The sequence below is a fragment of the Hirundo rustica genome, chromosome 3 (genome assembly GCF_015227805.2).
Source record: "Hirundo rustica isolate bHirRus1 chromosome 3, bHirRus1.pri.v3, whole genome shotgun sequence".
Taxonomy (NCBI): Eukaryota; Metazoa; Chordata; class Aves; order Passeriformes; family Hirundinidae; genus Hirundo; species Hirundo rustica.
The window spans coordinates 113,484,303-113,511,140 of record NC_053452.1 but is presented as its reverse complement, the minus strand read 5'-3'; the positions used below and the strand labels follow the sequence as shown (position 1 = coordinate 113,511,140).

General features: G+C 41.7%; 1 protein-coding gene across 1 annotated transcript in view; it reads left to right on the top strand.

The window, feature by feature from the left end:
- PKHD1 (PKHD1 ciliary IPT domain containing fibrocystin/polyductin) overlaps window positions 1-26,838 on the top strand; it is a 245,592-nt gene that overhangs the window by 168,682 nt on the left and 50,072 nt on the right. The window contains exon 59 of the mRNA XM_058419697.1: window positions 240-400. Coding sequence (XP_058275680.1) covers window positions 240-400 — 161 coding nt within the window. The remainder of the gene's footprint in view (window positions 1-239; window positions 401-26,838) is intronic.

Genomic DNA, 26,838 nt, shown 5'->3' with positions numbered 1-26,838 from the left:
AAAATTAGGCTTGTTATTGAGACACACTAGCCTCCTTTTGCAGTTAATATACACCCTCGTTTAGGAAATTATCTCAAGTGTCTTATTTTTGTCTCAGTGAGATGAGTTCCCCTCAACACACCTCTCCTGTTACATGTGCCTTCCCTTGTGGCAGCCAGTAATTAGCGACTTACATAGAAATTTATAGGCTTTTCTGGCTTTTCCAAGCCACTGATGATGTCACCTTTCCTACCTACCAGTGTACAAACCTCTGAAGATGCCGTGCTCCCCGAAAAGATATGCAAAGGCTCAAGGAAAGCCCTTTTCAAGGATTTGGATGGAGGTGTCCTGCACCTGGAACCACCTGTCTCTGTTTTCCCAAAGTCAGAATTTGAATGGGCACAGTTCTACTCAGAAGCTGGTAAGTGCATGTGCTGACGGGAGTGTTTGCAAAGTCGTGCAGACATTTGAGCCGTGAGATGTGACTTTCACTGAGATCTGCAACTGAGGCTGACGTCATGGTGGTCCCAGTCTGTGTGATTCCTTTCCAGGCAGGATGTAGTGAATTGTGCTGTAGGGGTCTGGGGCGACTCAGAGTGCACCTCTGTGCCTACCAGTGCCACTCTGGATTCTTGCAGTGTGGTTTTACTGCATTCTAATCCCCTTTAGGGTCTGATCACTAGGTTGGATGGTAGAAAGAAATTCTTCCCTGCGAGGGTGGCAAGGCCCTGGCACAGGTTTCCCAGAGAAGCTGTGGCTGCCCCTGGGTCCCTGGAAGTGTCCAAGGCCAGGTTGGACAGGGCTTGGAGCAACCTGGGGTAGTGGAATGTGTCCCTGCCCATGGCAGGGATTGGAATGAGGTGATTTTGAAGGTACCTTCCAACCCAAACCATTCCATCACTGGTGATTGTACACATCCCTTGCAAGCTCCTCTGAGGGCATTAAGGGCCTCATGCCATAAAAACACCACAAAATTGCAAAATAATATCAATAAATGGCCCCGCAAAGATTTTCATCCACATCCCTCTAAGGAGATAATCAAGCTGAAAATCCACTCTAGGAGTTTGACAATCTCTCTCTGTTTAAAAAAGGGCCCATTCTGCTCAGTAACCACATTCTGAAGGCTCCCACAGCAAGGCTCCATTCTCATCCTGATTAGAACTCAGCGCTCTGATTCCAAATAAACTCTTTAATTACAATTAGCATTCCCTGTGCCTGCTGCTGATGGCGGCCATTTTGCTGTAGAGATGCATCGTTTGCGACTCTGCTGGTATGGGAGGCTGATGGGAGGGACTGTAATTAATCCTGTTTTCCTTCACACTCTAAAACTGATTAAACACAACAAGAACTTTAAACAAAACGTGTAAAGCTTTTCCTCTAAGGATCCTGCTCTAGCTGGCTGCTTACAGGGTTGATTAATGTGTTGTCTAGATGCAAACACTGATTTTACTGTACCTTTTCCACCCTAATTATGAATCACTAATGCTCTGGTACTAATACCACTTAGCACCTGCGTATTATTGAATATATTTGCATACAAAACCTGGATTTTATTCAGGTTCCCATTTTTAGCACATCCTAGCACACAGTCATAGGTGTGAGAGGAATCCCCTAAATCCAAAGTGCACTGAAGGTACAATCTTCACTGCATAGGGTTATCTCCTTGTGAAATGGAGATCAGCATATAATAAATATTGCCTGCCTCTGAAGCTATGACAAAATTGCTGTTTTCTTTTTGCTGCCCAAATCCAAATGTGTTTTTTTTCCCCTTCCCTTCACAAATGTGTGTTAAATTCCTCTGCATTTCTCATTCTGACCTATGGTTTCTTTTGTCCTGAGGCTGACATTTGGAAAGGTACAACATGATGGGAGGTGAATTACTGGTTGTCTTCTTCCCTTCTTTCCCTCTCCTTCTGGAAAGTTGTAGCACTGAATATTTTCCCCAGTGCAATGCAGGCTCTCAGGATAGGCAAATAGGAGAAAAAGCTCAACTTTTCTGTTCCACTGATCTCCTGCCAGCAGGACCAGAGCAATTATCATCCCCCTGTGCTGGGCACTGATGAGGCCAAACCTCAAGTCCCATGTTCAGTTTTGAGCCCCTCACTGCAAGACTTTGAGGGGCTGGAGTATGTCCACAGAAGAGAAAGGAGCTGGGGAAGGGTTTGGGATAGAAGTCCTATGAGGAGGAGCTGAGGGAACTTAATCTGGAGAAAAGAAGGCTCAGGGGGACTCTCTACAACTCCCTGAAAAGAAGAATTGGCCTCTTCTCTCAGGAAATTAGTGATAGGTCAGGGGGGAAATAGCCTCAAGTTGCACCAGGGAAAATTCAGGTTGGATATTAGGAAAAATTTCTTCCCAGAAATGGTGGTTGGCCATTGGAATTGGCTTCCCAGGACAGGGGTGAGGCCACCACCCATGGAGGCATTAAGAAAACCAAGTAGATGTGGCCCTTTGTGATATGGTTTAGTGGGCATGGTGGCATTCGTTCAGTCTGGGCTTGATGACCTTGGAGGTCTTTTCCAGCCTTAACGATTCTGTAGGGCCAGATTACTCTTTGGTGTGACAGTGTTTGAGGCCTGTGAAGATGGTGGTTTTGTTTTAGGATTATAAAATTGTAGAACGGCTTGGAAGGGGCATTGGAACAGGACGATTTTTAAGGTCCCTTCCAACCCAAACCAGTCCATGATTGTATGATTCTATGATACAGATAAATATTTATGTTCATGTCAAGCTTCCAGTTTGGCCAATCAGAATGAAATTAGTGTCCCTCAGCCATTTTAAATACTCTGATTACTCTGTGGGGAGCAAACCAAAGCACTCAGTAGACTTCAGGGAAGAAAAGGCCATGGAGATGTTTTACCAGAATAAAGAATATCACAGGCAGGAGGCTGTGAGAGCCTTAACTAGGGCACAAGGGATCATTCAGAATGATATTAATGCTCCTGGATTCACATGATGCCTTTTATTGAAGTTGCAATTGGTACAGAATTTATGAAATTTATTATTTCTATACTCACATTTTCCCCCTTTGTTTTCCCAGATTTTACCCGCTGAGTTTGCTCTTTTCTCATAGACCGAGCCTTTTATTGTGACTGTCTGATGAAGCAGAATTGTTCACTTCAAAATGAAGTTTTAGTTTTCTGGATAAACCACAGAATTCAGAAAAAAAAGAACAAAACAGGAGGGAGCAGATCCAAGATTTTTGTTGCTATTATTATTTCTACTGCAAGAAAAAGGACTAACAACAAAAGTGGGTTTGAGTCCAACAAACCATAATTACTTTTTAATATGAGAATCCTTTTTAGGTTTTTTTTTTGTCTTTTATATATAATGCTGTAAAAGTTTAAAATTAAATGTTTTCCAACACCCTCCTCCCTAAATAATTTATGATGAACTTTCAAAGCACCATTTTTTGAATTATCCAAAACAATTTAATGAGTTTAACATGAATTTGTAATTATTTAAATCTCTTTGAGCTGCCATTTTTGGATGACAAAATGTTTTTCTCCTAAAACTCATGTCTAGAGCAAGCCTCTTGCAAAAGAGCTTGGGGCCAGGCCTGGAGCACTTAATGGTTCCACGATACAGGAAATACCAGAATCATAAGCTGTTCAACAGAATTAGCTATAAACAGGGGTGTCTTGATGGGGAATTAAGGATAAGTGAACAGTTTGTGTATTCAACCAAGTCCTTTGCCCAGGTTAAAACCCCAACTCCATGAAGGGCAGCTGATACAACCATAGTTGTGTAATAAAAGGATCAGCCAGTTGGTGGCTTTCCGCAGTGTCCACAGGACTCTGTTATCATAGTTCCTCACATCTATAATCTGGGATGTTTTCCAGACACATTAAAGTTCATTGTCTTCCCTTGGTGGAAATGTAGCTGAAGACCTGACACTAGTAGAAGATCCAGATGTCCCCACTCCTGTTGTCTCCAGAGTCGTCATAGAACCACAGAATTTTAGAGTGGTATGGGTTGGAAAGGACCTCAAAAGTCATCTCATTCCATGTCCTGTCGTGGACAAGAACACCTTCCACTAGAGTTTACTCATGTCCCCTCCAGTGAGCAAAGAGGGATTGACTCATGATGTGGGTAATACAGAGAATCAGAGAGATGAAGCCAAGTCTTTCAAGTTTTAGTCTTGAGCCTGCAGACATATGTTTCCTTCACACTGACAGATACATTCTAGGTATAATTTAAGGCAAACTGGACGGAATAATCATAAAATCATAAAGCATATTAGGTTGGAAGTAGACTCAAAAGCTCATCTGGTCCAGCCTTTTGTGGGAAAGGAACATTATCTGTCACCCTGTCCAACTGCATTTTGAAAACGTCAAAATGAGGATGTGATGGAGACTCCACCACGTCCCGGGGGGGCGGTTTCCAATAAATCACAGAATGGTTTGGTTTGGAAGGGACCTTAAAGATCACCTTGTTCCATCCCCTGCCATGGGCAGGGACACCTTCCATCATCTCAGGTTGCTCCAAGCCTTGTCCAGCCTGGCCTTGGACACTTCCAGGGATGGGACAACTACAACACCCAGTGATTGCTATCACTGTGAAAAAAACTTATTTCTTATACTGAGATGAGACTTTCCTGCTGCAAACAGTACCCATAGCCCATTGTCCTCCCCATGTGTCTCCTGGTGAAGAGAGAGCCCCAATCCTCCTTGTAGCTTCTTTGTAAGTACTGGAATATTGTGACAGGATTCTCTCCTGAGCCTTGTCTCCTCCAGGGAGAACACACCTAATCCCTCAGCCTTTCCTCACAGGAGAGGTTCCCCAACCTTTTCACCAACTTTGTGTCCTTTCTTCGGTCCTCTCTGATTCTGATTTACTGGGGGATGATGAAGCTCTGGGCTATCTGATGTATATTCATGCAACTTTTTCTTTCTGTTGTAAACATGTGCTCCGCGTATTTTGTGTGAATAATTGAATTGATTTTCTACTTTACACCAGTCAAACCTGACAACTCCTTGTAAGTTCTTTGGATAGTAGAAGGATCAGTAGAAGAATCAGTGAAATTTAGGTCTGTAATATCCCTGTGGGGTGGACATTTATTTTGGCACTATTTTCCAGGAAGAGGAGAGAATTTGTGACTTGCCCAAGGTCAGTCATTGAATTAAAAATTATCCTTCCAGAAGCCTGACAGCCAGACTCAGAATCTAAAAACACCCCACCCTGTTAAGGCAGGTGGAACTTTATGGTTGCATTGACTAGAATCAGCCCAAAGTGTATTTTACGTAGCACTTTTTTACTAAAATAATATTCCTTGACTATGTTTTGGGACATTACTGAACATTTACATTCTCGCTACAACTATAAACAAACAAACAAACAAAAAATTGCAGTTGTTATTATTTATTTTTCAATTATTTTTAACCCAGAGACTTTTTTTTATTGACTCAGCTTTATTGTTAATCTCTTGGTGAGAGGATCAGTGTGTTGTGGACAACTGAACTTTTTATCTGACCAGCAAATTACTAAGATTATATTTTCCTGTGTCATTTTCAATCTAGACAAATCTAAAGCTGTGGAATTGCAGTAGTCTTGCTTAGTCTCTAGAGGTAATCAACACATTTTCTAAATCATAAAGAGGAAAGTGTTAAATATGTAAATGCTTGTCTGAAACAAGTTATGCAGACATTCAACTTTCAATTTTATCAAAAACTAATGTCAAAACCCCTTTGAATCGTAACATTGAAGTTAAAGGTCATAAATGAATATGCAGAATTTGCTAATTTCTTCAGAAATATGACAAAATGTCAGATGTATGTAAAAACAGTCCAAAATAATTCAGGTTATGGGCTGAAGATTTTTGTACCATTTTCTTTTTTCTGGTAATTTTAGTTATTGAATAAAAACCTCAAATAATAGTCGGAGAAGCACAGACTTTTGAGACACAGGCTGGCAGTATAAGTTAGGGCTAAAGCTGGGTGAAAATGTTGCACCATAAATATTTAATCTTCCAAGGAATATGATCAGCTACTAGACATGCATAATCATATTCAGTAATTAAAGACCTCTGAGAAGAAAATGCAAGTTTGGTAGATCTGCAAGGAATGAAACAATGCAATATCAGTATTGTTTTCCTCTGGAGCTTTTTTGTTGTTGCTGCTCACAAGTAGAAATTTGCTATTTCTGCAATAAATGGCCCATGCAAAATGGGTTAGAAGTAGCAATGGAGGACATTAGAAGAGCTCTTACCAAGCTATTCTTTCATAAAAAACAAACCTAATATGATCAGAAAATGCTTGTAATTCTTAATTTTCCTGAAAACACTTCTCTGGTAAAGATTTCAGCAGACCTTAATTAAGCTGAGACCAAAGCAGAGAATAAAGTTGGGAGGATTTTTGTAATGCTCATGGGAGAACATAGTTTAAAGTAATCCAAAGGGAAATGAAGTTATTTTTATATCTTTGATGTCTGTGTGGTGGCTCATCAGGGGTGAGATGGTTGAACACAGTGAATTAAAAAATCAGCTTTGTAAACTGCAGTACAGCAGAGTGAGGGGCAATTCTGTGGGTGGAGAATCCACCAGCTGGGAAAGAAGTAGAACAAGGAAGGGCTTTAAATTGACAGAGGGCACATTTAGATTAGAGGTATGGAAAAAATTCTTCCCTGTGAGGGTGGGGAGGCTCTGGCACAGGTTGCCCAGAGAAGCTGTGGCTGCCCTTGGATCCCTGGAAGTGTCCAAGGCCAGGCTGGATGGAGCTTGGAACAACCTGGGATAGTGGGAGGTGTCCCTGCCCATGGCAAGGGGTGGAGCAAGATGAACTTCTTAATGTCTTCCAGCACAAGCCAGCCTGTGATTCCGTGATCTGGATGCCACCATGAGACTTCCTTAGGGGACAGCCCTGCCAAGGAAAACCACTCCACTACATGATTTCTTTTGGTAAATCATGGAGGAACTGGGCACAGTTGGGGATGTAGCAACAAGGTCAGCACTGGGGCTTAAGTGGCCATGCCACATGTCCATTTTGAAATACTATAAATTGCTTTCCCTCACAGTCATCTGCATTTCAGACTCTAATAAATGGCTATTCTCCTTTCTCAGGACTGGTTTTCCTTAATGCTGAAGCTAGGATGTGTAAGATGAATGGCGCTGTTCATTTTCTATGTTATCAGCGTAGAGCAATGTATATACACACACAGATCATATATCTGTATATGTACAATTGTATAAGCCTATCAAACCTTATTTCCTTGTTACCATCAAACAGAGGTATCAAATTCTTTTCTCCTGATGAAGCCAAAAAAACCTTGGGCAAATGCAGTCCTTTTGCACATTTATTGTTGAAAATGGAGTTTAGCTTTTTGTGCCACTCTTTCTGCTTCTTTTTCAAATTCCTCAGGTTCTTTCAAACAGTCATGCACCAATGTTGAGCAGCATAAAATGTGAAATATGTGTACATATCTATTAGGAATGATTATCCAAATGAATTTTGGAAAAACTGATTATGAAGTCAGGTCTCTGACAATGGGAGATAACCTTGCCCCTTAGGATAGTAATCCTTTTTGAAGATGTGCCAACAAATAGTTTGTGCCTACTCTTGCTATCAGAAATTCTTGGCTTTTCCTTTTAGCATTAAACCCTGAGGATAAAAGAACAGATTTTTAATTTTCCAAACTCAACTTCTGTATTTAAGGAGATATTTAGGAAAATGCCACCATTTTTAGAGTTTGTGAAATCTCAGGGAGCCTGTTTGCTTCCCTGGGGGCTCAGTGCCCCCAAAACACCACGTCACCTTCATTTAGAATTCCAGTTATGGATTTGAAACCCACCTCTCTCCCTTTCTGTATATAAATGTTGTCTACAAAACAAGCAAATTTTTTTATCATTGACATGATGAGGCTTCTCTTTCAGTGTAGTGTTTCTTGAACTTTATGTGATTCATAAAGCATTGGTGGTCCATGATACCTGAATAACTGATTGATGCACTACTTATGGATTTATTTAGGAGACTGACAGTTAAAGGTGAAAAGGATTATTAAGTATGTGGAAAAGAGGAGATGTGAGGAATATCTGGAAAAGCTGGGTGGCTTGGTCTTGAGAAAAGGTGGAAGAGAGGTTTAGGAACAGCCTTCAAAAACATGAGAATACTGGGGATTGGAGAGAAAGAAATTGCTCTCAAAGCCTGTGGAATCAGAAATAATAGTCTGAAGTATCATCAGGATAATTTTATGTGTTGGGAGGAAATGTTGGAATAAAGACAGAGAAGCATTGGCGTAGCTTGCCTGAGTGAGTTGCAGAGCCCTTATCAGTGGTAACATCCTTAGATAATCAGATAGAGCTGATCTTTTCCTGAGCAGGTGGAGGATGGGTCAAATAATTTCAAATGGCCATTTCAGCACCTATTTTAAAAATTCTGAAAGGCAGTTCCTGGTCTGCAGGAATTTTTGAGGTCTGACAGCGATATATGGGTCCAAAGGCCAGGACATTGTAGGAGGAAGGTTTCATAATTAGGACTTTCTAAATGTTTCTGATGAAGAAAAAGAGTGACCACTGGGGAGGAAAGACAGATTGTCCCTCAACGCATGTGCTTGGTTCCTGGTCATCCAGTCTGCCTGTTCTTTCTTGTGGAATGCCAATGAGCTTGAAAGGATTTGCAACGTGTAAGTGTAGAGATGGGTCCCACAGAAAATGGTGTCCAGGGTCTGACTGAGGTTTACAGGACCAGGGAACCAAAACTGGCATAGGTTGCCCAGAGAAGCTGTGGCTGCCCCTGGATCCCTAGAAGTGTCCAAGGCCAGGCTGGACGGGTCTTGGAGCAGTCTGGGATAGTGGAATGTGTCCCTGCCCATGGCAGAGGAACGAGCTGATCTTTAAAGTCTCTTCTAACCCAACCCATTCTATGAATCTATTCCTTATCTGAGACCTATCCTCAAAGCTCAGACATCCTTCATATTCTCCCAAGGATCTGTTTTGTTCTTCTTTATCATTCCTGCTTTAGTGATGCCCACAAATCTGAGTCCATTGCTGGGTTTTATTCCAACAATATACCACCCAGAAATTTTCCAGCATCTTCTGGAAGAATCTCAGAATCACAAAACAATTTGGGTTGGAAGGGACTTTAAAAATCATCTCATTCCATTCCCTGCCATGAGCAGGGACACCTTCCATTATTCCAAGTTGCTCCAAGCCCCATTCAACCCGGCCTTGAACCCTTTCAGGGAAGTGGCAGTCACAGCTTCTCCAGACACCCTGTGCCGGAGCCTCACCACCCTCACAAGAAAGAATTTCTTTCTCATATCCAAGCTAAACCTACTCTCTTTGAATTTGAATCTATTCCCCCTTGTCTTCTCAATCTATGCTCTTGTAAATATTCTCTCTCCCTCTTTCTTTTTGAGTCACTACAAGTACTGGGAGGCCACAATTAGATCATCCCAAAGCCTTCTGTTCTCCAGGCTGAACAATCTCAATTCTCTCAGCCTTTCCTCATAGCAGAACGGGTCCATCCCTCTGATCATCCTGATGCTTCCTCTGGATTTTCTTCCAAGATCCATGTGCTTCCTGTGCTGGAAATCCAGGGCTGGAGGCAGCTCTGCAGGTGGGGTCTCACCTGAGCGGGGCAGAAGGCAGAGTCACTTCCCTTGACCTGCTGCCCATGCTGCCTTTGGTGCTGCAGAAGCTGCTGATATTAAAAGTCAAGCCAGAATGTGTCAGGATAAACAGAGGGGAGTGGAGAAGCGAGTTGCGCCAGTGATGCAGTGATGGAATCAAAAAACAGCATCTACATGGAACACCCTCTCCAGGCTTGCTGGCTGTTACCTTTAAGGAGGCAAGATGGTTTTGTTTATGTAATTAAAAAAGAAAAAAAGAAGAAAAGAAAAAAAAATTGATTTTTTTTTTCATTCATCCTGCAAGCGTAACTATATTATTTCCTTTAGATCTTAGAGACATATCTGTAATCCAACTAAACTGCTGAGTGGGAGTTTGCAGAGGTTTACAGGGGAAGCACCACATTTTGCAACAATTAATTTTGCAGAGGAAGCAGCCTGTTTAAAGATGCCTGCAGCAGTGACTAAAATATGTGTTGTTTTTCAAGGCCACCAGACACACAGTTGGCTAGGTTGGCTAATAAACAAAACAACAATGAAAAAAAAAATAAATTCATGGGGTTTGCAGGAAGAAGGGATGAGAAATAAAATGAATAATGCTTACCTACTAGGGGTGGGTGAAGACTATAATTGTTTAGCCCCCAGCAGATCCCTGCAAGGGTTAAAAATGACAAAGATATTAGTTGGTGACTGCTAAGATTGTTGGTTTGAAGCTTTGGGCAAAACACAGACTGTTATTTACCGGACTTGGTCGATTTACTTCTTAATGCAATAATGACCTGTGAAATGAAACGTGAGCTAGACAATTGTTCCTCATTCTTTCCAGTAAAACATCCTTTCATACCCCATTAAGCCACCATTAATTCCATTTGAAAGAGAAGGAGGCGCAAACACCAAGGGATATCTCTCTCTTTTCCTCTTTTCCTCTCTTTATGGATTGATCAAGGCCTGCGGACGGAAACACATATTTCTCACCAGTTTTAGAAAGTGTTGGACAGCCTGTGGGGGATGCATTTTTGAATGAACACCACAGAGACCCACTGGATTGGCACCCAGTGGATCACATTCCTGAGTTTTGCAGAACATATCAGGAAATCTGGCAGTCAATTTATTGGTGTTTATACATCAGGTTTCTGTCTCTTTTTTTCAGTTGGCTTTCTTCAAGCATGAGATTTATGTAATCATGCAGGGTATGTGCAGATATATCTGTGCGTTATCTCCCTCCCAGTCCTTTTAAACACATTTTCAATTTTAAACAAAAGTAGTAGAGTGTTAAGTCCTCCGGGTAACAGATTCCTACAGGTTTAAAAAAGTTTGGATCTGTGAAGAAAAACTCTGAGTGAACCTCTCTGTCCCCCAAAGTGGGTTATCCAGTTGGAGTCCTTTGGCTGCCAAAAAATGTTCTCCGGAGAGAAACTCCAGATTTGTATCTCAACTAAATGAAAAAAGCTTTTGCACACTGGTGCAGGGCTGGGAATCCAGCCACAGCTGTCTAGTACAGCGCTGGTTCCTCTTCATGTGGAACAGGTTTCTTCACCTCCTGATTTTCCTCTGCTGGGGCATTGACAGATGTTTTGATGTGGCACTGAAGGACATGGTTTAGAGGGACTTTGCACTTTTTAGTTACACCTAATCTCAGAGCCCTTTTCCAAAGCCAAATCTCCACAGCCTTCCCAAACTGTCTCCATGTTGCCGTTTGGCCTTACCTGAAACCTAGACTGAAGCATTTAATCAGTTCTTCAGCAGGTGTTGTCCAGCTGCAAGGAGGTTGCCATGGATCAATGGCCTTGATCCAAGAGTACCACTGATTTCATGCAGTCACATTTTGACAGCCCACAATATAACATTTCATCATGTTACCTGCTTTTCAGTTGCTTCTACTTTTATATTTTATTTTATTTCATACCCTGTACTTTTATGTTATTTGCTACAGTCGATGCCTTTCTTTTTCCATGATAGATTTATGCCTGGGGAAAGATTTTGTCTGAAAATTTGCTCAGAAATGGTTCAGCTGCAAGGAACAAAATGAAGATTTCTTTTGGTGTGTATTAAAAACAAATCTCTAAACTCTAGAATCTGTGGCCTTGCAGTAGAGGTTGATGGTTATCAGGGAAAAAATTCTGTGGTCAGTGAATTATTTTTTATCCACAGTCCTTGTGAAAAACTGTGTCCAGAACTATTTATGAAAATAAATTGCTTAGATTCATTATCTTTTGCTGTCCTTTGAAAGATCTAAGCCTTGTCTATCGCTTGTGAAAACTTCAGTTCCTGCTCTGTTGCATTGTTTGAAGCACAGACATCAAATGCTTTCCCAAGTATTTGGAGCCTCAAATCCCACATTCTAGTTCCCTTGTGTTGCATCTGCTAATTAACAAAAGAATTCTGGGCACTTCGTGACCCTTGTTGCTGCCCAAGGGCTGTGTCCCCGGGAGGCAAACATGTGTTGTGTCCTGACTTTACGGACTGGGCTGGGCAGGAGCCAAGGGATTACACAGAGTCCTCTGGGGTAGAATGGAGAAGGGACCTTAGACTTTAACCAGAAAAAAGTATGGCATCCACCAGGAAAAAACTGGTTGGGTGTTGATTCACCAGCTTTATTATTAAAGCACCTAGCACAGTTTAGCTTGTGTAGGATCGAGATTTTTGTGTGTGCTTACTTGTGACTCAATGATGATTTGTAAGATTAAGTTTCACTTGCAAAAAAACCCAAAACCCAAGAAACCACAAACAAACAAACAAAAAGACCAAAAAACCCCACCACCCCAAAGCCCACTGTGTGGAAGGTTTTAATTGCCGTTCTGAAAACGGAGAATGAGAAGTGTAAAATCCCTTGTCATGAATATGAAGAGCAATGACCTGAGAAAATAGGTATCTTTATCCTTTCCCCATAATTCTTCCTATGTAGCCCTGCTCTGATTCAGAGTGAATCACGATGGCCTGTTTGTGTGTATGCAAACATTTGTGTTTATACACACACAGGCACTGTCCTCGCAACTGTTCTTGGGAGCATTTCATCATTTTTTCCTCTTATCTTTCAAATATTAGCATTTAATGAAATACACATTTCCTTCATTTATCTTGAATCTACTCCAAGGCTAGCAAATACCAGAACCTCAGATGTTATGACAGGATAGATTCTTTATTGGTTTGTTTTCTTTTAATTCTTTCTGTTTTCACTGTGATTTTTAATTTTTTTACGAAAGATTATAGACCCTTATGTTCCAGCTCAAGGAACCTGGCTTCCAACTGAGGTACACAAATATGTCCAAAAAAATGTCCCTGAGACCCATCCAATGCAGACAGCTGTGCAGCAAACAGGAAATTGAGGAAGTCAGGTTCATCAGAAACACAGGATTTCCTTAGTGGATGTTTCAGATAAAACGTCTTTAATTTTTCCATGCTGGATCAGTGGCTGTAAAAGGGCTGCGAGAAAAACGGGAATTATTGCCCTGTGCTTTGATGTCAGGGATGTAAAAATATAACAGAAGGACGGGTTCTTGTGGGCACCATCACACCTTGGCCCTGCTGACATGGCCTCTTCCAAGCAAGCTCCCACTTGCCTGTCGGTGTTCCAGGCTGGCAGGACACGAGTCAGCTCTGAACCAGGAGCTGCGTCACTGTGACAAACAAGAGCATGGCTGCTAAAGATGTCTGAGCAACTGAGGTTTGAGGAGAGGTCCCAGATAATGAATGGAATCATGGAATGGTTTCTGCTGGAAGAGATTTTCAAGACCAGCTCCTTCCACTCCCTGCCATGGGCAGGGACACCTCCCACTATCCCAGGTTGCTCCAAGGCCCATCAAACCTGGCCTTGGACACTTCCAGGGATGGCAACCTGTGCCAGGGCCTCAGCACCCTCACAGTGAGGAAGTCACTTGATTACCCTGTGAAATGAGGCTAATTCTTCTTTTTCCCTCCACTCATTAGTTTGTAATGACTTGACATTTTGGTGTCAGGAACTAAAGAAGTGTCTATGTGGCAATCTGGTATGGCGCAATTCCAAACTAGTCTGAGTCCCCTATGAAACACTGGGAAAAATTACAAACTGGCAATTTCCAGTGTTCCAGTGGCATTACTGAATCAGGCAAGCATTTAGATGTTGCCTGTGTGACCTTAGCTTGGCTTGCTCTCCTCTTTGTGCTTTTAAATTTTGACAGTCTTTGTCTGCTTTGACAGCTTTCATGGTCACACTAAGAAGCAGGCAATTTTGACTCATTTGGCCCAAAATGTAATTGCTCTGGATATGGTTAAGGACTGTGTGCTGCCACATGTTTGTATAATAGAGAAGGGTGTAGGTAGACCTTATTTTGGCATTTCAGTACTAAAAGGGAGCTTTTGAGAAAAATGGGGGCAGATAATTTTAGCAGGTCCTGCTGCAATAGGACAAGGGTTGATGGTTTTAAATGAGAAGGTGGTAAACTTAGATTAGATATAAGGGAGAAGTTTTTACCCTGGGGGTGGTGAAATACTGGCAGCAGCTTGTCCAGAGAGGTGGTGGCTGCTTCATCCCTGGAGACATTCAAGGTAAAGTTGGACAGAGCTCTGGTGTAGGTGGTCTCTTGGTGATATTCTTTAACCGTGGGGGTGGTGAGGCCCTGGCACAGGGTGCCCAGAGAAGCTGTGGCTGCCCCATCACTGGAAGGGTCCAGCGCCGGGTTGGATGGTGCTTGGAGCAACTTGGGACAGTGGAAGGTGTCCCTGCCCATGGCAGGGGGTGGAACAGGATGATCTTTAATGCCCCTTCTAATTCAAAGCATTCCAGGATTCTAGGACTGTGACATGCACACCAAAAATCAGCAGGAACTGCACAACTATCCATCCCAGTTTCAACAGCAGTGTGCTTGGGACAATGACTTAAATAGAGCATTTTAGCTTAATGAAGCTAAAAGTGTTGAAAGCTCAGGCCAAGAGGTTGCTACATGCAAAAGCTGCACTTCACACAATAACGTCTGAGACAAAGCATGCAAAATCTTCATTTATAAAGCGTAGCTTTGGTATAGATGTCATCACTCTACCAAAGTTCAAAGCACATGTGGTTGACACTATGTGCACCATGGGGTTCTCAGGATATGTAGCATGAGTATAATATAATGCTTAGTTAAAATAATTAGTTGAAAAAACCATATTCATGTCCTAGTGAGCTTTTGGAAAAACAGCACAGTGCTTTGGAAAAAAAAAAAAGTTATTAACTGACATTGTGTATAAGAAACTGGAAAATAAATATTTTCTTCTGGGGTAGTTATGTTGAATACTCAGTTTTAGATCATGCCAAGAGCATGTTTTTTAACTTAACATGTAAAAAAATTATATTCATTTCAATATGCAAACACATAAATATGTTATGATAAATATAAATTTATTTATGAATATATGTGTTTATAAAATCATTCCACATTCTCCAGTTGCTGGGAAAAGAGACACACAACCAGTGAGGCAGCTACCACAGCACCTTAAGGTACTTTTGAAGAACTTTGCAATGAAGAGGTGTGGGGTTTTTTTGTTGTTGTTGTTTTTGTTTTGTTTTGTTTTGTTTTTCTTTGTTGTAGGCATGCTAAATTGACAACAGCACCTCATCCGGTCTTAGAAAATAAGTTATCAGTACAAGGTAACCTTGCCACTTCAATTTGCCCCACAATAGAAGTCATGGACCGGTGCAATATATTGTATTTCCCTGTACTTGCTTTTTTTTTTGCATTTGTCTTTCTTATTCTTTTTTTCAAGTCTGGGTAAATGCCCAATAATTCTAGTTTCAAAAGGCCCTATTTTTCTGGTTGCTTGGATAAGGCAACTTGAATTAAAATTTTGGCATAGGTCTTTCTTAAGAGACCAATATAGAATTTAACTTCTGTGTTTGACAAGCTAATTGGCCAAGGTTTAAAACCATTGGTTATGCAATAAAACGGTATGTAATTAATTAAAGGGAGCCGATTATTTTCAGTTGGGCTCTGTTCATGAAACATCCTCCTACTCACTAATAAACTTTGTTCCTGCGGTGGTTTTTCTGAAATTAATAAGCACATTGCAAAACCAGGGTAAGCCTGTCTTACTGTTTTTTTCCCATGCTCACCAGGATGCCACAGTTACTGGACTGAAAAAGAAGTTACGTCCCTATAAGATCCATATTGAGAAAGCAATATTTTATTCTCCTCCATGGGATTGACAGAATCACAGAATCCTTTAGGTTAGAAAAGTCCTCTAGGGTCATCAAGTCCAACCAGCACTGCCAAGCCCACCACTAAACCGTGTCCCAAACACTGAACATTTTCAAGGATGGTGATTCCACAACTCCCTGGCCAGCCTGTCCCAATGTCCCACCACCTTTTCAGTGAAGAAATTGTTCCTCAGACAGATTATAGAATTAGCTGATCAAAAGCACCAAGTAGTTCCAAGGTTGCACCAAAAAATAAATATGACAGAAAACCAGATACAGCTCTATTGGATAAATTGGATACAGCTCTATTGGAGGAAATACTTGGCAAAATTTTCCGAATAGCTGTGAGAGTCCTTGGATCTCCTCAGACCTTTTGATGCAACTCGTGATAAATTAATTAAATTTTCTGTCCATGTCTGTCTCTGATGATTAACCACAGTTAAAAGCCCAGCTCACGTTGGAGCAGGGCTGGCTGATCCTGGTCTCTCTGCCTTGGGAGATGGACACAACTACTGTCTTTTCATCTCTGGAGAGGGAGCTGAGAGATAAAGCAACGGCAGGATGTGTCAGGAATGAAGATGGGTTAACCTGCCTTTGTTATGGGGTGGAACAATAGACTGTGCCACTTGTTGAGAAGGTTTCCAGTTCTTTGAACAATGATCTGGGTTAGAAGGGACTATCAAAATCATCCAGTTTCACCCCCTTCCATGGACAGAGACACCTTTCACTATCCCAGGTTGCTCCAAGCCACATCCAACCTGGCCTTGGAAGCTTCCAGGGATGGGGCAGCCACAGTTTCTCTCGACAGCCTGTACCAGGGTCTCACCAATGTCTAAAGCAATTTCTTCATAATATCTAATCTAAATCTACTATTCTTTATCTTAGAGACATTTACCCTGGTCCTATCCTTATATGCCCTTGTAAAAAGTACTTTTCCTAATCCCCTTTTGATACTGGAAGGCTGTTATTAGGGCTCCCTAAAAGTTATTATAAGTTTTTAGAGCTCTAAGTAGAATCAGTTGAAATCATTTTCTCATTGCAGGAAAATGATATTAGGTCCCCCTTACTCTTTGAAACCACAGAATAAGACATCTAAATCAGCTTTAGAGAAACGATTCTGCCCAGTTGCCTGTGCAACCAGCTTCAAGTGACTGTTTTGGATCCTTGTGCATTGTGGGAAATCTGCTTTCTCCTTTCCCTCTCCAGACCCCAAGGGTACAACTTCCTTAGCCACTCAAATTTGTGTCTGAAGGAGTAAGGAAGCCCAGTGGATATCAGTGACCACACATAATAAAAAACATCCCTTGCTTTTGGAAAGGCTGAGTCCATCTGGAGAAACCTCTGACTCCATGTATGCCTATAGAGCACTCCAAAAAAAAAAAGAACCCCAAACAAGTCAGAGAAGAAATACAAGTGCAAGGCTGCCTACAACAGTGTCTGGCAGACAGAAATCCTACAGAACTCCAGGAATGGTTTAAAAAATCAAATTCAAATTTTAGCATGTTTTTAGCGTAATGTTGGAGGCAGTGGTTGCTTTGGGAAGAATAATCAGCATTGACAGACTGATTTCTTTTCTCATACCCCTAGTTTTCCAAAGCAGCCATTAATTCAGGATAGTTTGACCTGAAGGTGGAACAAATTCCTGTACTATTTGTTTATATAACCTGTCTCATCCCATCTTTTTAGCCATTCAAACCTCCAGTGACAAAGTGTCCCAAAATTTGTGTGACTGACAACTTCTGGGCACAAGGTGATCCTTAGGAATTCTGATTGATAGCGAGTACCTCCATGTATTATTGCAGTCTGAACAAGTCACTTGTGTTCTCTAACATATTCAGGTTTTCAAAATTTTTTTTTCCTGCTCTCTGCCCATTCAATAGAAAGCAGTATAGAAGTTTGTTTGTTAACTTTTACTGATTTTATGTAGATGTTGTTTTCAAAGAAGCCCTTTGTAACTAATAGCTCTTCACTGCAACCCTGGAAGGCTCACAAGTTATGGGATGGTGGTTTAGGCAAGAGGGTGGGTGGGAAAAAGTCAATAATAATACCAATAAAAAAGCCATATTTCTGATCAAAGCAGCAAGTGCTTGAATAAAGATTATATTAAAAAGAGAAAAATGTAGAGGTCTTGTTAAAACCTTTGGGTTAGTGTCCAGTTATGTGGATTTTCCCTCTAGTGCTTATTCTGGCATTCATTAAACTCTGATAAGTTACATAGAAACACTTGAAAGAATGATTAGAAATGCTATGTGTGAATTATAGAATTGCTTAAAGGGAAATGGAAATTCTTAAAGGGAAATGCATACTGACATGGAAAGTGAACTTGTGCAATTTTCTCATTGTCCAGGGTTATTATCTTATTCTTCTTATTTTGAGGGTGTTGAATTAGTATCCTTTTATGTTCACAGTTTGGGAGCTGCTTGGGGAAATAATATTGCTGCAGTGGGATTCAGATGTGCTGAAGGTTTTTCGAAAAGCAAAGTGTCTTTTTTTTTCCTGGTGTCTTTCTTTGAGAAGCTGAGGCTCGAGTTTGGAGAAGAAGGGAATTAAAAAGAGAAAAATTCCCAGCCAACACAGGGCTTTCATCTCCATCCTCCTGTGCTCTTGGGGTGAAGGTCTTCATAATTCAGTTTCAGATGACTTTTCACAGGTGTTCCTTGGTACATAGGTCCAACAGGGTGCATCGTCACAAGGAAAAGACATCTTGCCAACAGGAATGGCAAGTGAACCCTTCGTGTTACAGGAAATGATTCAGCCAGCACCTACAAGAGGCTTTTTGCTTGAGTAGAGGTTTATTTCTTGTTTACTTGGTGTTTCTATTTAACCAACTAGAGTATTAATGGCTGCGATGGCAAGCACTGGAGGTTAAACTAAAATTAACTTGTTGCGATGAAAGCATGTTCTACTGCTTTGCTCTGCTCTTCATGTTACAGAAATAATACATCAGCATTGAAGCAGAGGGGAGCAGAACTGATCCTGTGGTTGAATTAGGAAGTCAAGCTATAAAAGCCCTCATCTAAACTGTGAGATAATGAGATGTGAGAGGATTTTCTGAGGTCCACTGCTGATCACATAGTGTTTGTTTAGTAAGACGGGAGTGTTTTCACTGAGATAAAAGCTTAGATTTCGTCAAGAGAAGTTTCCAAACCAACCTTCAATACTTTAAGCCGCAATGATTTAATGGGACACAGAAAAGTATTTTCTAAGTCACTCTGAGGTTTTTTGCTCTACATGAACTATATGTGGGTATAACGTCGACATGCCTTTCCTTGCCAATGTTATCCAACGGAATCTGAGAAGAGTTTTTCCCTTGTATTTTCTTTTTCAACAGTGCGGTCAAAAATATTCTCTAAGTCAGAGGACGAAACCCTGCACTTCTGATCTCAGTGTCTGTGTTGATACAACTTTCAAAGAAAGGTCTGTGCAGAAATTCAGAACTCTGTGATCTCCCAAATCCATCCACCTTTCACCCCACAGAGACCACAGAGGTAGATGTTGGCAGAGTAGAAATACCTGGGGTCACACACTGACAGCAGGTCCATGGGTCCTTCATGGTCTGCAAAGATTTCAAGCAAACTGAGACTCAGAGTATCACAAGTGCTCTGAAAACTGGTTTTGCCTTATTTCTAGGAACTGTAATTCCTGGTTTATTGCTGCTGTGGGCTGTGGGTCAGGTCTTGCACTGTGCCAAGGAGAAGCTGTAGATCTGTTATGAATACAACACATAAGGTTACACTAGTTTGTTTTTCCAAAGAGATAGTCAGGGTAAACGCAAAAGATTCATCTTGCCTACTTGAAATAATCTCTCTCTCCCTAAAATTGATTACTGAAATACACAAATTTCCTATGTAAGCTGTTCATTTCTCTCAGCTGAAGGAGTCAAGCTCAGCCTCAGACACTCATGTCAAAACACACAAATTTATAAACTAGATAAAAAGCCATTCCTAGAGGAAAGCCTTGCATGGAGACTATTTCCCATGGGTTGGGGATGTTCTCTGAATTGGTTTTGTAAGACTCCATTATAATTTTGCTGATGAAAATGAAGTACTGCAAAACCATGGCCTTCTGAGGATGGCACAAGGCATCAGGGTTGGATTTTCTGGTGAGATCTGGAAGAGAGACTCATTTCTTTCTGGCTGAAAGGGAGGAGGTTTAGATTAGATGTTAGAATAAAATTCTTCTCTGAGAGGGTGCTGAGGCCCTGGGATAGGCTGACCAGAGAAGCTGTGGCTGCCCCATCCCTGGAAGTGTTCCAGACCAGACTGGATGGGACTTGGAGCAACCTGAGATCGTGGAAGGTGTCCCTGTCCATTGCAGGGGATTGAAGCAAAATCATCTTTAAGGCCCCTCCCTACCCAAACAGGTCTGTGACTCCATGATTTTACTGTTATCACTTTCCCTCCAAACCCTGGGCTAATTCGGTATTAAAATTTTGGTACATTGGGCTATTTTAGCAATGCATTGAGCTGGTAGGTGAAAACTACATAAACCTCATTCTGTTGCCAACACAATTATGCAAAAATTGAACAATATTAAACAATTATATTCTGCATTTTTGTAAAACCAGTACCACTCTTAGTTTTTCTGTAAAAAAATATTTTAACCTTAACCTTAAATATACACTTTAAATGTGTATTTTAACTGAATGTACACATGGCATGTTATGTTTGTAATACCTGAAATTAAATGTGCATATATATATATATATATATATCACAAGATAATAATAATAATAATAATATAGTAAATGCATAAGAGGATTCTGCTGCCTTTGGTGTACAGATCATGGAATGGTGGAGCTGTCTCTTTCTTTCTTCCTGCTGCCACAATCCTTTTGGTCACCACCACCCGCCTGCAATCCAGTGATCTAAAAAACAAGGACTGGCAGTGACAAAGCATCAGAAGGAAGCTAAAATCCGTGTGGCATGTGACATAGAGAAAAGGTCACATTGCCCTGCATCAGCCTTCTCTTAAGTCAAGTTAATTAATGGGGTTTTTTTCTAATTCAACTGGATGGGCCTCCAGGCAAAGCACTATTTGTAATGGCACCGTGCTCTGGAGTCACCCAGCCTGGCGCTGGCTGTGCCCCTGCGTGTCCCCATGTCTTCAGGCCAGGAGGCATCAGCTCAACACTCACTTTTCAGGTGTGTGTAATGCTCCCAAGTCACCTGACAATGAGTAATAACGAGCCTGCTCTAGGTGACTTGCCATTGAGAATCCAAACACTGGTATGAACACCATGGACAGGAGATGCAAAGAAAGTGTCAAATGAAAAGCCACAATAATTTCAGCCTTCTTTGTTGTGAATGTACAACGGATTCCTGTTCACAAAAGAAAAAGAATCACCTCAATATAGGAAGGGAGGTTGAAACAAAGAGACAAAATACGTCCCTGGTCCTTGCTGAGGGCAGGTCTCTGACTGAGCAGTAGTGTCTGCCTCTTTCCTCATCTTTGCCCCCACCTTGGCTGGGAGGTGGTTCATGATACGGTTTACTAGGCATGGTGGTGTTGGGTTGAAGGTTGGCCTTGATGATCCTGGAGGTCTTTTCCAACCTGAACAGTTCAATGATTCTACGATTCCATGATTTCATGATTCAATAGTGCTATGATTCTACGAGTACATGATGTGTTTGCATCCTTTTCCCTGTGTGCTGTGCACAGTTGTTGTTGGCTGAGGTGGTGTCCATGACACTGGACCTGCTCGGGGTCCTCCTGAGGAGCCTGACCTCAGGTTTCTGCTATCCTACTCTGTGTAGGTACATTTACACACATTTACATTTACACAGCTCCAGCCTGTGCTTCTGACTCCTCCTGGCACTGACTGACTGTGCTGTGGGTCAGCCCTGTGTGTCTCTGAAGCTGTGCTCAGAGCAAATGTTTCTTTGCACACCGTGTCACATGGTTAAATGTACAGCAAGAGATTTTACTGAGATTCACAGTTCTCGTCCAAAGCAAGGGCACACAATAGAGAGTTCTCTCCAAAAACCACTGGTGCTGGAGTCCTGGTGGTGTAGCCACTCCTCACCTAGTCCCACTCCTTCTCTTGCATTTGCTCAGTGTGTCTGTAAGAGGATTTACACAGCTTTTTTGTGATTGCGACACATTTTTTCGGGACTAATTTTTCATCCACTGTTTGCCAGAGCATCTGGATTAGAGAGTTGTCCACGTGTGGTGAACTGATTTGGTAGCACCACCAAACATCAGACTATTTCCCACAGTTAAATGTGGCCAGAACCTCATTGAATTCATAGATTGAGACTGACTGTTGAAGACCAGAGTTCCGTCCAGCTGCATCAACCTACAGAGACACGAGCTGAGTAGAGACAAGAAATCATTCCCAGCTTTGCTCCTGGGGTGACTTCAGTCTTCCCAAGCCCATCCTCCTTGTATTAATTAATGTTGCAGTGGGTAGGCAGGTTTCTCCGCAGCTGCTGTCAATCTGTTGCCTATTTCCAGCAGGGAAATAACAACCAGGGGGTGACTAAGTTGTTCCTTCCTTCTCTTCCATTCAAGTTCAAAGCTGCTCTTGCAATAAACAGAAGGTGCACACCAACAACTTGGTTTTCTGCCCCATTAGAAGTGATTTTAATAATAACCATAAATACTTGTGCTTTTCTCACTTTACATATTTTTCTAGTACAAGAAAATGTCAGTGGTCTAATGGAAGTTGTCCCGGACCATGGCAGGGGCCTGAACTTGACAACTTGATATTTGAAGGTCCCTTCAAATCAAACCATTGTGTGACTCTGAACTTCCAAAGAGTGATGATATTCAGCAACCTTCAACAATGCCAAAAAACGGACAAATATTTCACATCTACTTGGTCTTTTCCTCTGGGTGTGAACTCTTCTCCCAAACAGGCCCAGAAATTATCTGGGCTGCAGGTTTCTCTGTCTGTTTCCTTAAGCTTGGGATATCTCTCTGACTGGTGTGGTCTCTGTCTTTTGTTAAATTTTGCAGGCAAAATTGTGGGCGCAGGAGCAGAAGTTCAGGTGGACATCATAGGGTGATATCCATGTTAAGACAAATAAAATGAGGCAAAGATGCAATCCACTGCCCTGCAGAAATGTTTACCACAGCCCCCCACATGCTTTAGTCCTGGACAAGTAATACTCTCCCAAACAATTCTCAGGTTCTTGCGTGCAGTTTGGGAGTTTGCATGTGCCAAGGAACATTCCCAACTGGTCTGGTGGATGAATCCATCTTGTTTTTGAGGCTGAGCTAGTTTAGAATATGAATGCAATCAGATCATGTCAGTTGGCCTTGGTGTCTGGGAATACTCCTGGGCACATTTAATTTACTGGTAAAGATGTAGCCAGAATGTCTCTTCAGGACCGTCCATTATTTAAACATCAGTGTTGAAGCTGATTTTTTTTGCAGTAATCTGTTTGTATCCCACTGCCTCTGGTTTTAAAGATCCTATTTTTCCCTTTTGGCTGCTAACTCATCTCGGATGTGATCTGTTGTCTTCATAAATATGTGCTGTGTGGGTTTACTCAGTCTTCAAAGATGCTCAGGTTCCAAGAGCTGCTGTTTCTTTTTCATTTTCCAGCTCTGAGGTGATTAAGCAACTCTGACTATAGTGAATTAAAAGTCATCCTTTCACTTGTGCAGTTTATGTGTTAGGTTTTTTGAACAGCTTTTGAGGGTTTTTTTGCCTTTTTAGGGTATCTCATCAATATTTAGATAGTCAGCAAAGTCATTGCTGACTCTGTTTGAGTATGAAGAACTGGTAAAGAGAAATCTGATGGTGGCAACTTCATTTTTAGCTCTATCAGTGACTCACGAGCTCCTGAGTGGCTTGAAATTGGACATATCCTCATCCCTGGAAGTGTTCAAGGTCAGGTTGGACGGGTTTTTGAACAACTTGGCCTAGTGGAAGGTACCCCTCCCCATGGCCAACTCTTAGTGTGGCCATTTAGATAATCATTAAAAATCCCTTTTGCTCCAGACCAGATTGGTTGTATTCAAATTGGGATGGTCACAAATCACACTGAGCCTCAGACAGTTCCTAGACATAGTTTTGGTCAGTGCTAGCTGACCTAGACAAAAAAACATGCCAAACATTGTTCTAGGAATGTAAAATATTTGTGATTGAGTACTAGGTCTAAGGCATAAACCTTCGTAAGTGTGGACATAGCTTCAGTATACCTCTTTTAAAGACTAATGAAAAATGTCTGGGTCCCACTGTGTCCCAGAAGGTGGAAAATGCATGATTCAAGCTTCTGAGACTTTTCATCATGGACAGCGTGTTTGACATGCCCCAGTCCTAGACAAAGAGAAGTCTCTGTGGCAATTCAGACATTTATTCTGGTTTTTTTTTCTGTCCTTTATGGAAGAAATTCAGCCCACTAAATCTCAGACATTGTTCCTGGCTTCCATGTTCATAGCTAAGTTCTGAGGTGTTCTGACCCTCCTCAGTCCACACTGGCATCACTAATGTTGGGAGTTACTCCCCCTTTCTGTGGTAGAAGTTTGGTCTCTGTGAGTAGAAGTGACAGGATACTGTTCCCCTCAAATCCTTCTAATTTATCTCTCAAATATGGAATAAAAGCCAGAGTATAGGCAAAATAAACCCCGAGGAAACAAAGGAAAGGGCTGAGTGATGCCTTCTGGTCCTTTCAGTGATTCTTGCTGCTTAGAGCAGGGAGGAGAAAAAATTGGAGAGATGCTTGGACAGCCTTCAAATTGGCAATTTTCATTGGTGCTGCTTGCTCAAATTGTATGTAAGTGTAGAGACAGAACTATTCTGGTTCAAATGTTCTATGCAGAGATTTCTTGTTTAAAGTCCCTTTATACTTCTCTTAAATGTTTTTTCACCTGTTACTAAGTTGACAAAATTGAGATCTGAGTTTTAGTGGTTGCTCCCAAACTCACTGTGTACGATTTGGGATTACCTGGGAAAATATTAACTACCTGAGCTTGAATTATATAAAAGATCTGATTACTAAACTAGGCTCTAGCTGTCAGGTCCTTGGAAACCCTTTTTTCCAGTAGGAGGAGGAGGTGAATTTCCTTGATGGAATTGGAGTTTGGATCTGGTGTAGTTATCTGTAGGGCTCAGCTCCTAAAAGGTAAATCTCCCTTTCTCTTCCTGCTCTCTTCCTTCCTCTAAGCCACCTGAGGAGGTTCTCACTGACAGCCTTTTGGAGCATAGAAAAGGGGAATTCTACCTCCACAGACCCCTGGCCATAGCGCCATCCAGGCAGATAAACTTAACCCGTTCTCACTCCAGCCTGGCACTGTCAGTTTGCACAAACCATCAGGATAATCTCTTAGCAGCCCTGGAAGCCCTGCTTTGGTGAAACATGAGGTATTGATCTCCCCTGATCATCCTGTCTGCTCCCAGGATGGCTGTTGGTGCCTGGAGATGAGATGTGGGTGGGGAGCCTCCGGGATGTCGTGTGGGCTTTGACGGCACAGACCTGACCAACGTCCATACATCCCTTGGATGCCTGCTGGATGATTGCGCAAAGGTCAGGCATCCTTAGTGCTCTCCCAGAAGGCTTTTAATGGAGTGAGCTGCTAGCTTTTATCCTTCCTCATAATTTCATGAGGCAGAATCCCCCCGCTGCCCCAGGCAAGCAGCCAGCCTGCCACCAGCTATTCTCCTTAAAATTATGATGAAGCTTGAAATAAAACACAACTGCAGACTGAACTCACTAACCCTCAGTCCAAAGGTATTAAAGCTGCTGGTTGATAGAGACAGTATCTAGTTCTTGGAAATGTTTTGCTTCTAGCACCCCTGGATGATTAGGAAGAGAGGACTTGGCGAAAAAGATAATGATTCTGTATTTGCTGTGGAAATGACAAGTGCAATTAGAATTGCCAACTGAGTTGTGATCAAAATTCTGATTAATTACTTACTGCTATTTCACAGAGAAGAAATTGGTGCGTATCTAATTGGTGTTACTGAAATCTATTCTGTGCCTTGCTTGCATAAATTAAATGTAAAGAATAAATCTACTGCATGTCCATGAGAGGCAGAGAAAGAGATGGAGCAAAAGTGAATGTGTGATACTGGTCAAGATCCTCAGGTGATGCAGATCAGGGCTGCTCTGGTGCAACCCCTGGATGGTGAGGCTCAGACCCAGGGTGCTGGAAGAGGTACTTTGATTTGGGTGTTACTGGGGATCTATGCTGTAGGAAAAGAGGAGGTCAGGCTGGAGGATCACAGCAGCCTTTCTTCCAGTCTTATCAAATCTCACTCTATCAAAACCAGTTACAGCAGTATGAAATCCTATTTTCAGCTTGTGATACCACAGCACCACCCCCACCATACCATCAGAGACTCGCTATCATATGATTTTTGTTTGCTTATTTATTTCAATTTCATCTCTGCACACGCTCCAGGCACATATACAATAATGGCAATTACACATTGTACAAAGCACATCAATAATTTTAGTATGAAAGAGAAGGAAAAGGCAGAGATTCGAGTGCTTTAATCGGCAGGACCACATTATGTCAATGAAGCAGGGACATGGAGGACTGATTAGATAAATTCTCCCTTGCAGTTCCAGCACCCGGCACTGAAGTGCCCACCATGTTCTGAAAATTAAATGCATGCATTAAAAATGTATCTGCATTTATTTTCCCTCTGGTGTCTTTTTTTGGTTTTTCTAACAAACAGAATCTTGTGGAAAAGAAAAAATTATCCTTAGATGGGAGCTTTGGCAGTGCATTTACTAATTTTTTTCTTTAAGGATGTCAACTTGATACCTTGATGGAGAGGGCTGTGCCAGTGGGGATGAGATGAGCTTCCTCCTCCTCCCTGCTCTCCTCAATTAATTTTTATTCTTCAAAGTGAAACAGGAGAAAAGTTGCAGAAATGGGGAAGCAAAGATGCCCTCTGGTTTTACTAATCTGTGGAATTGTTACTTTGAAAGAAGCTATTTTCCTAAACAGGGGTCTAACATCTTGCGTACTCTAAGTGTAGCTGCACTGACTTTAAAGGGTCAGTTCAATAAGCCCCAAAATTGTGATGAAATCCACCAGCCCTATTCATTACCTTGCAGCATCTTGCTATTATCCTTGTCTTCCCTTGCCTTTGGCCTATCCTCATTACAGTGGCATGGAAATACATGTCCAAACCATAAAATTTTTTTTTTTTATTTTCCATTCTTTCCATAATGACCTGGTGTCCT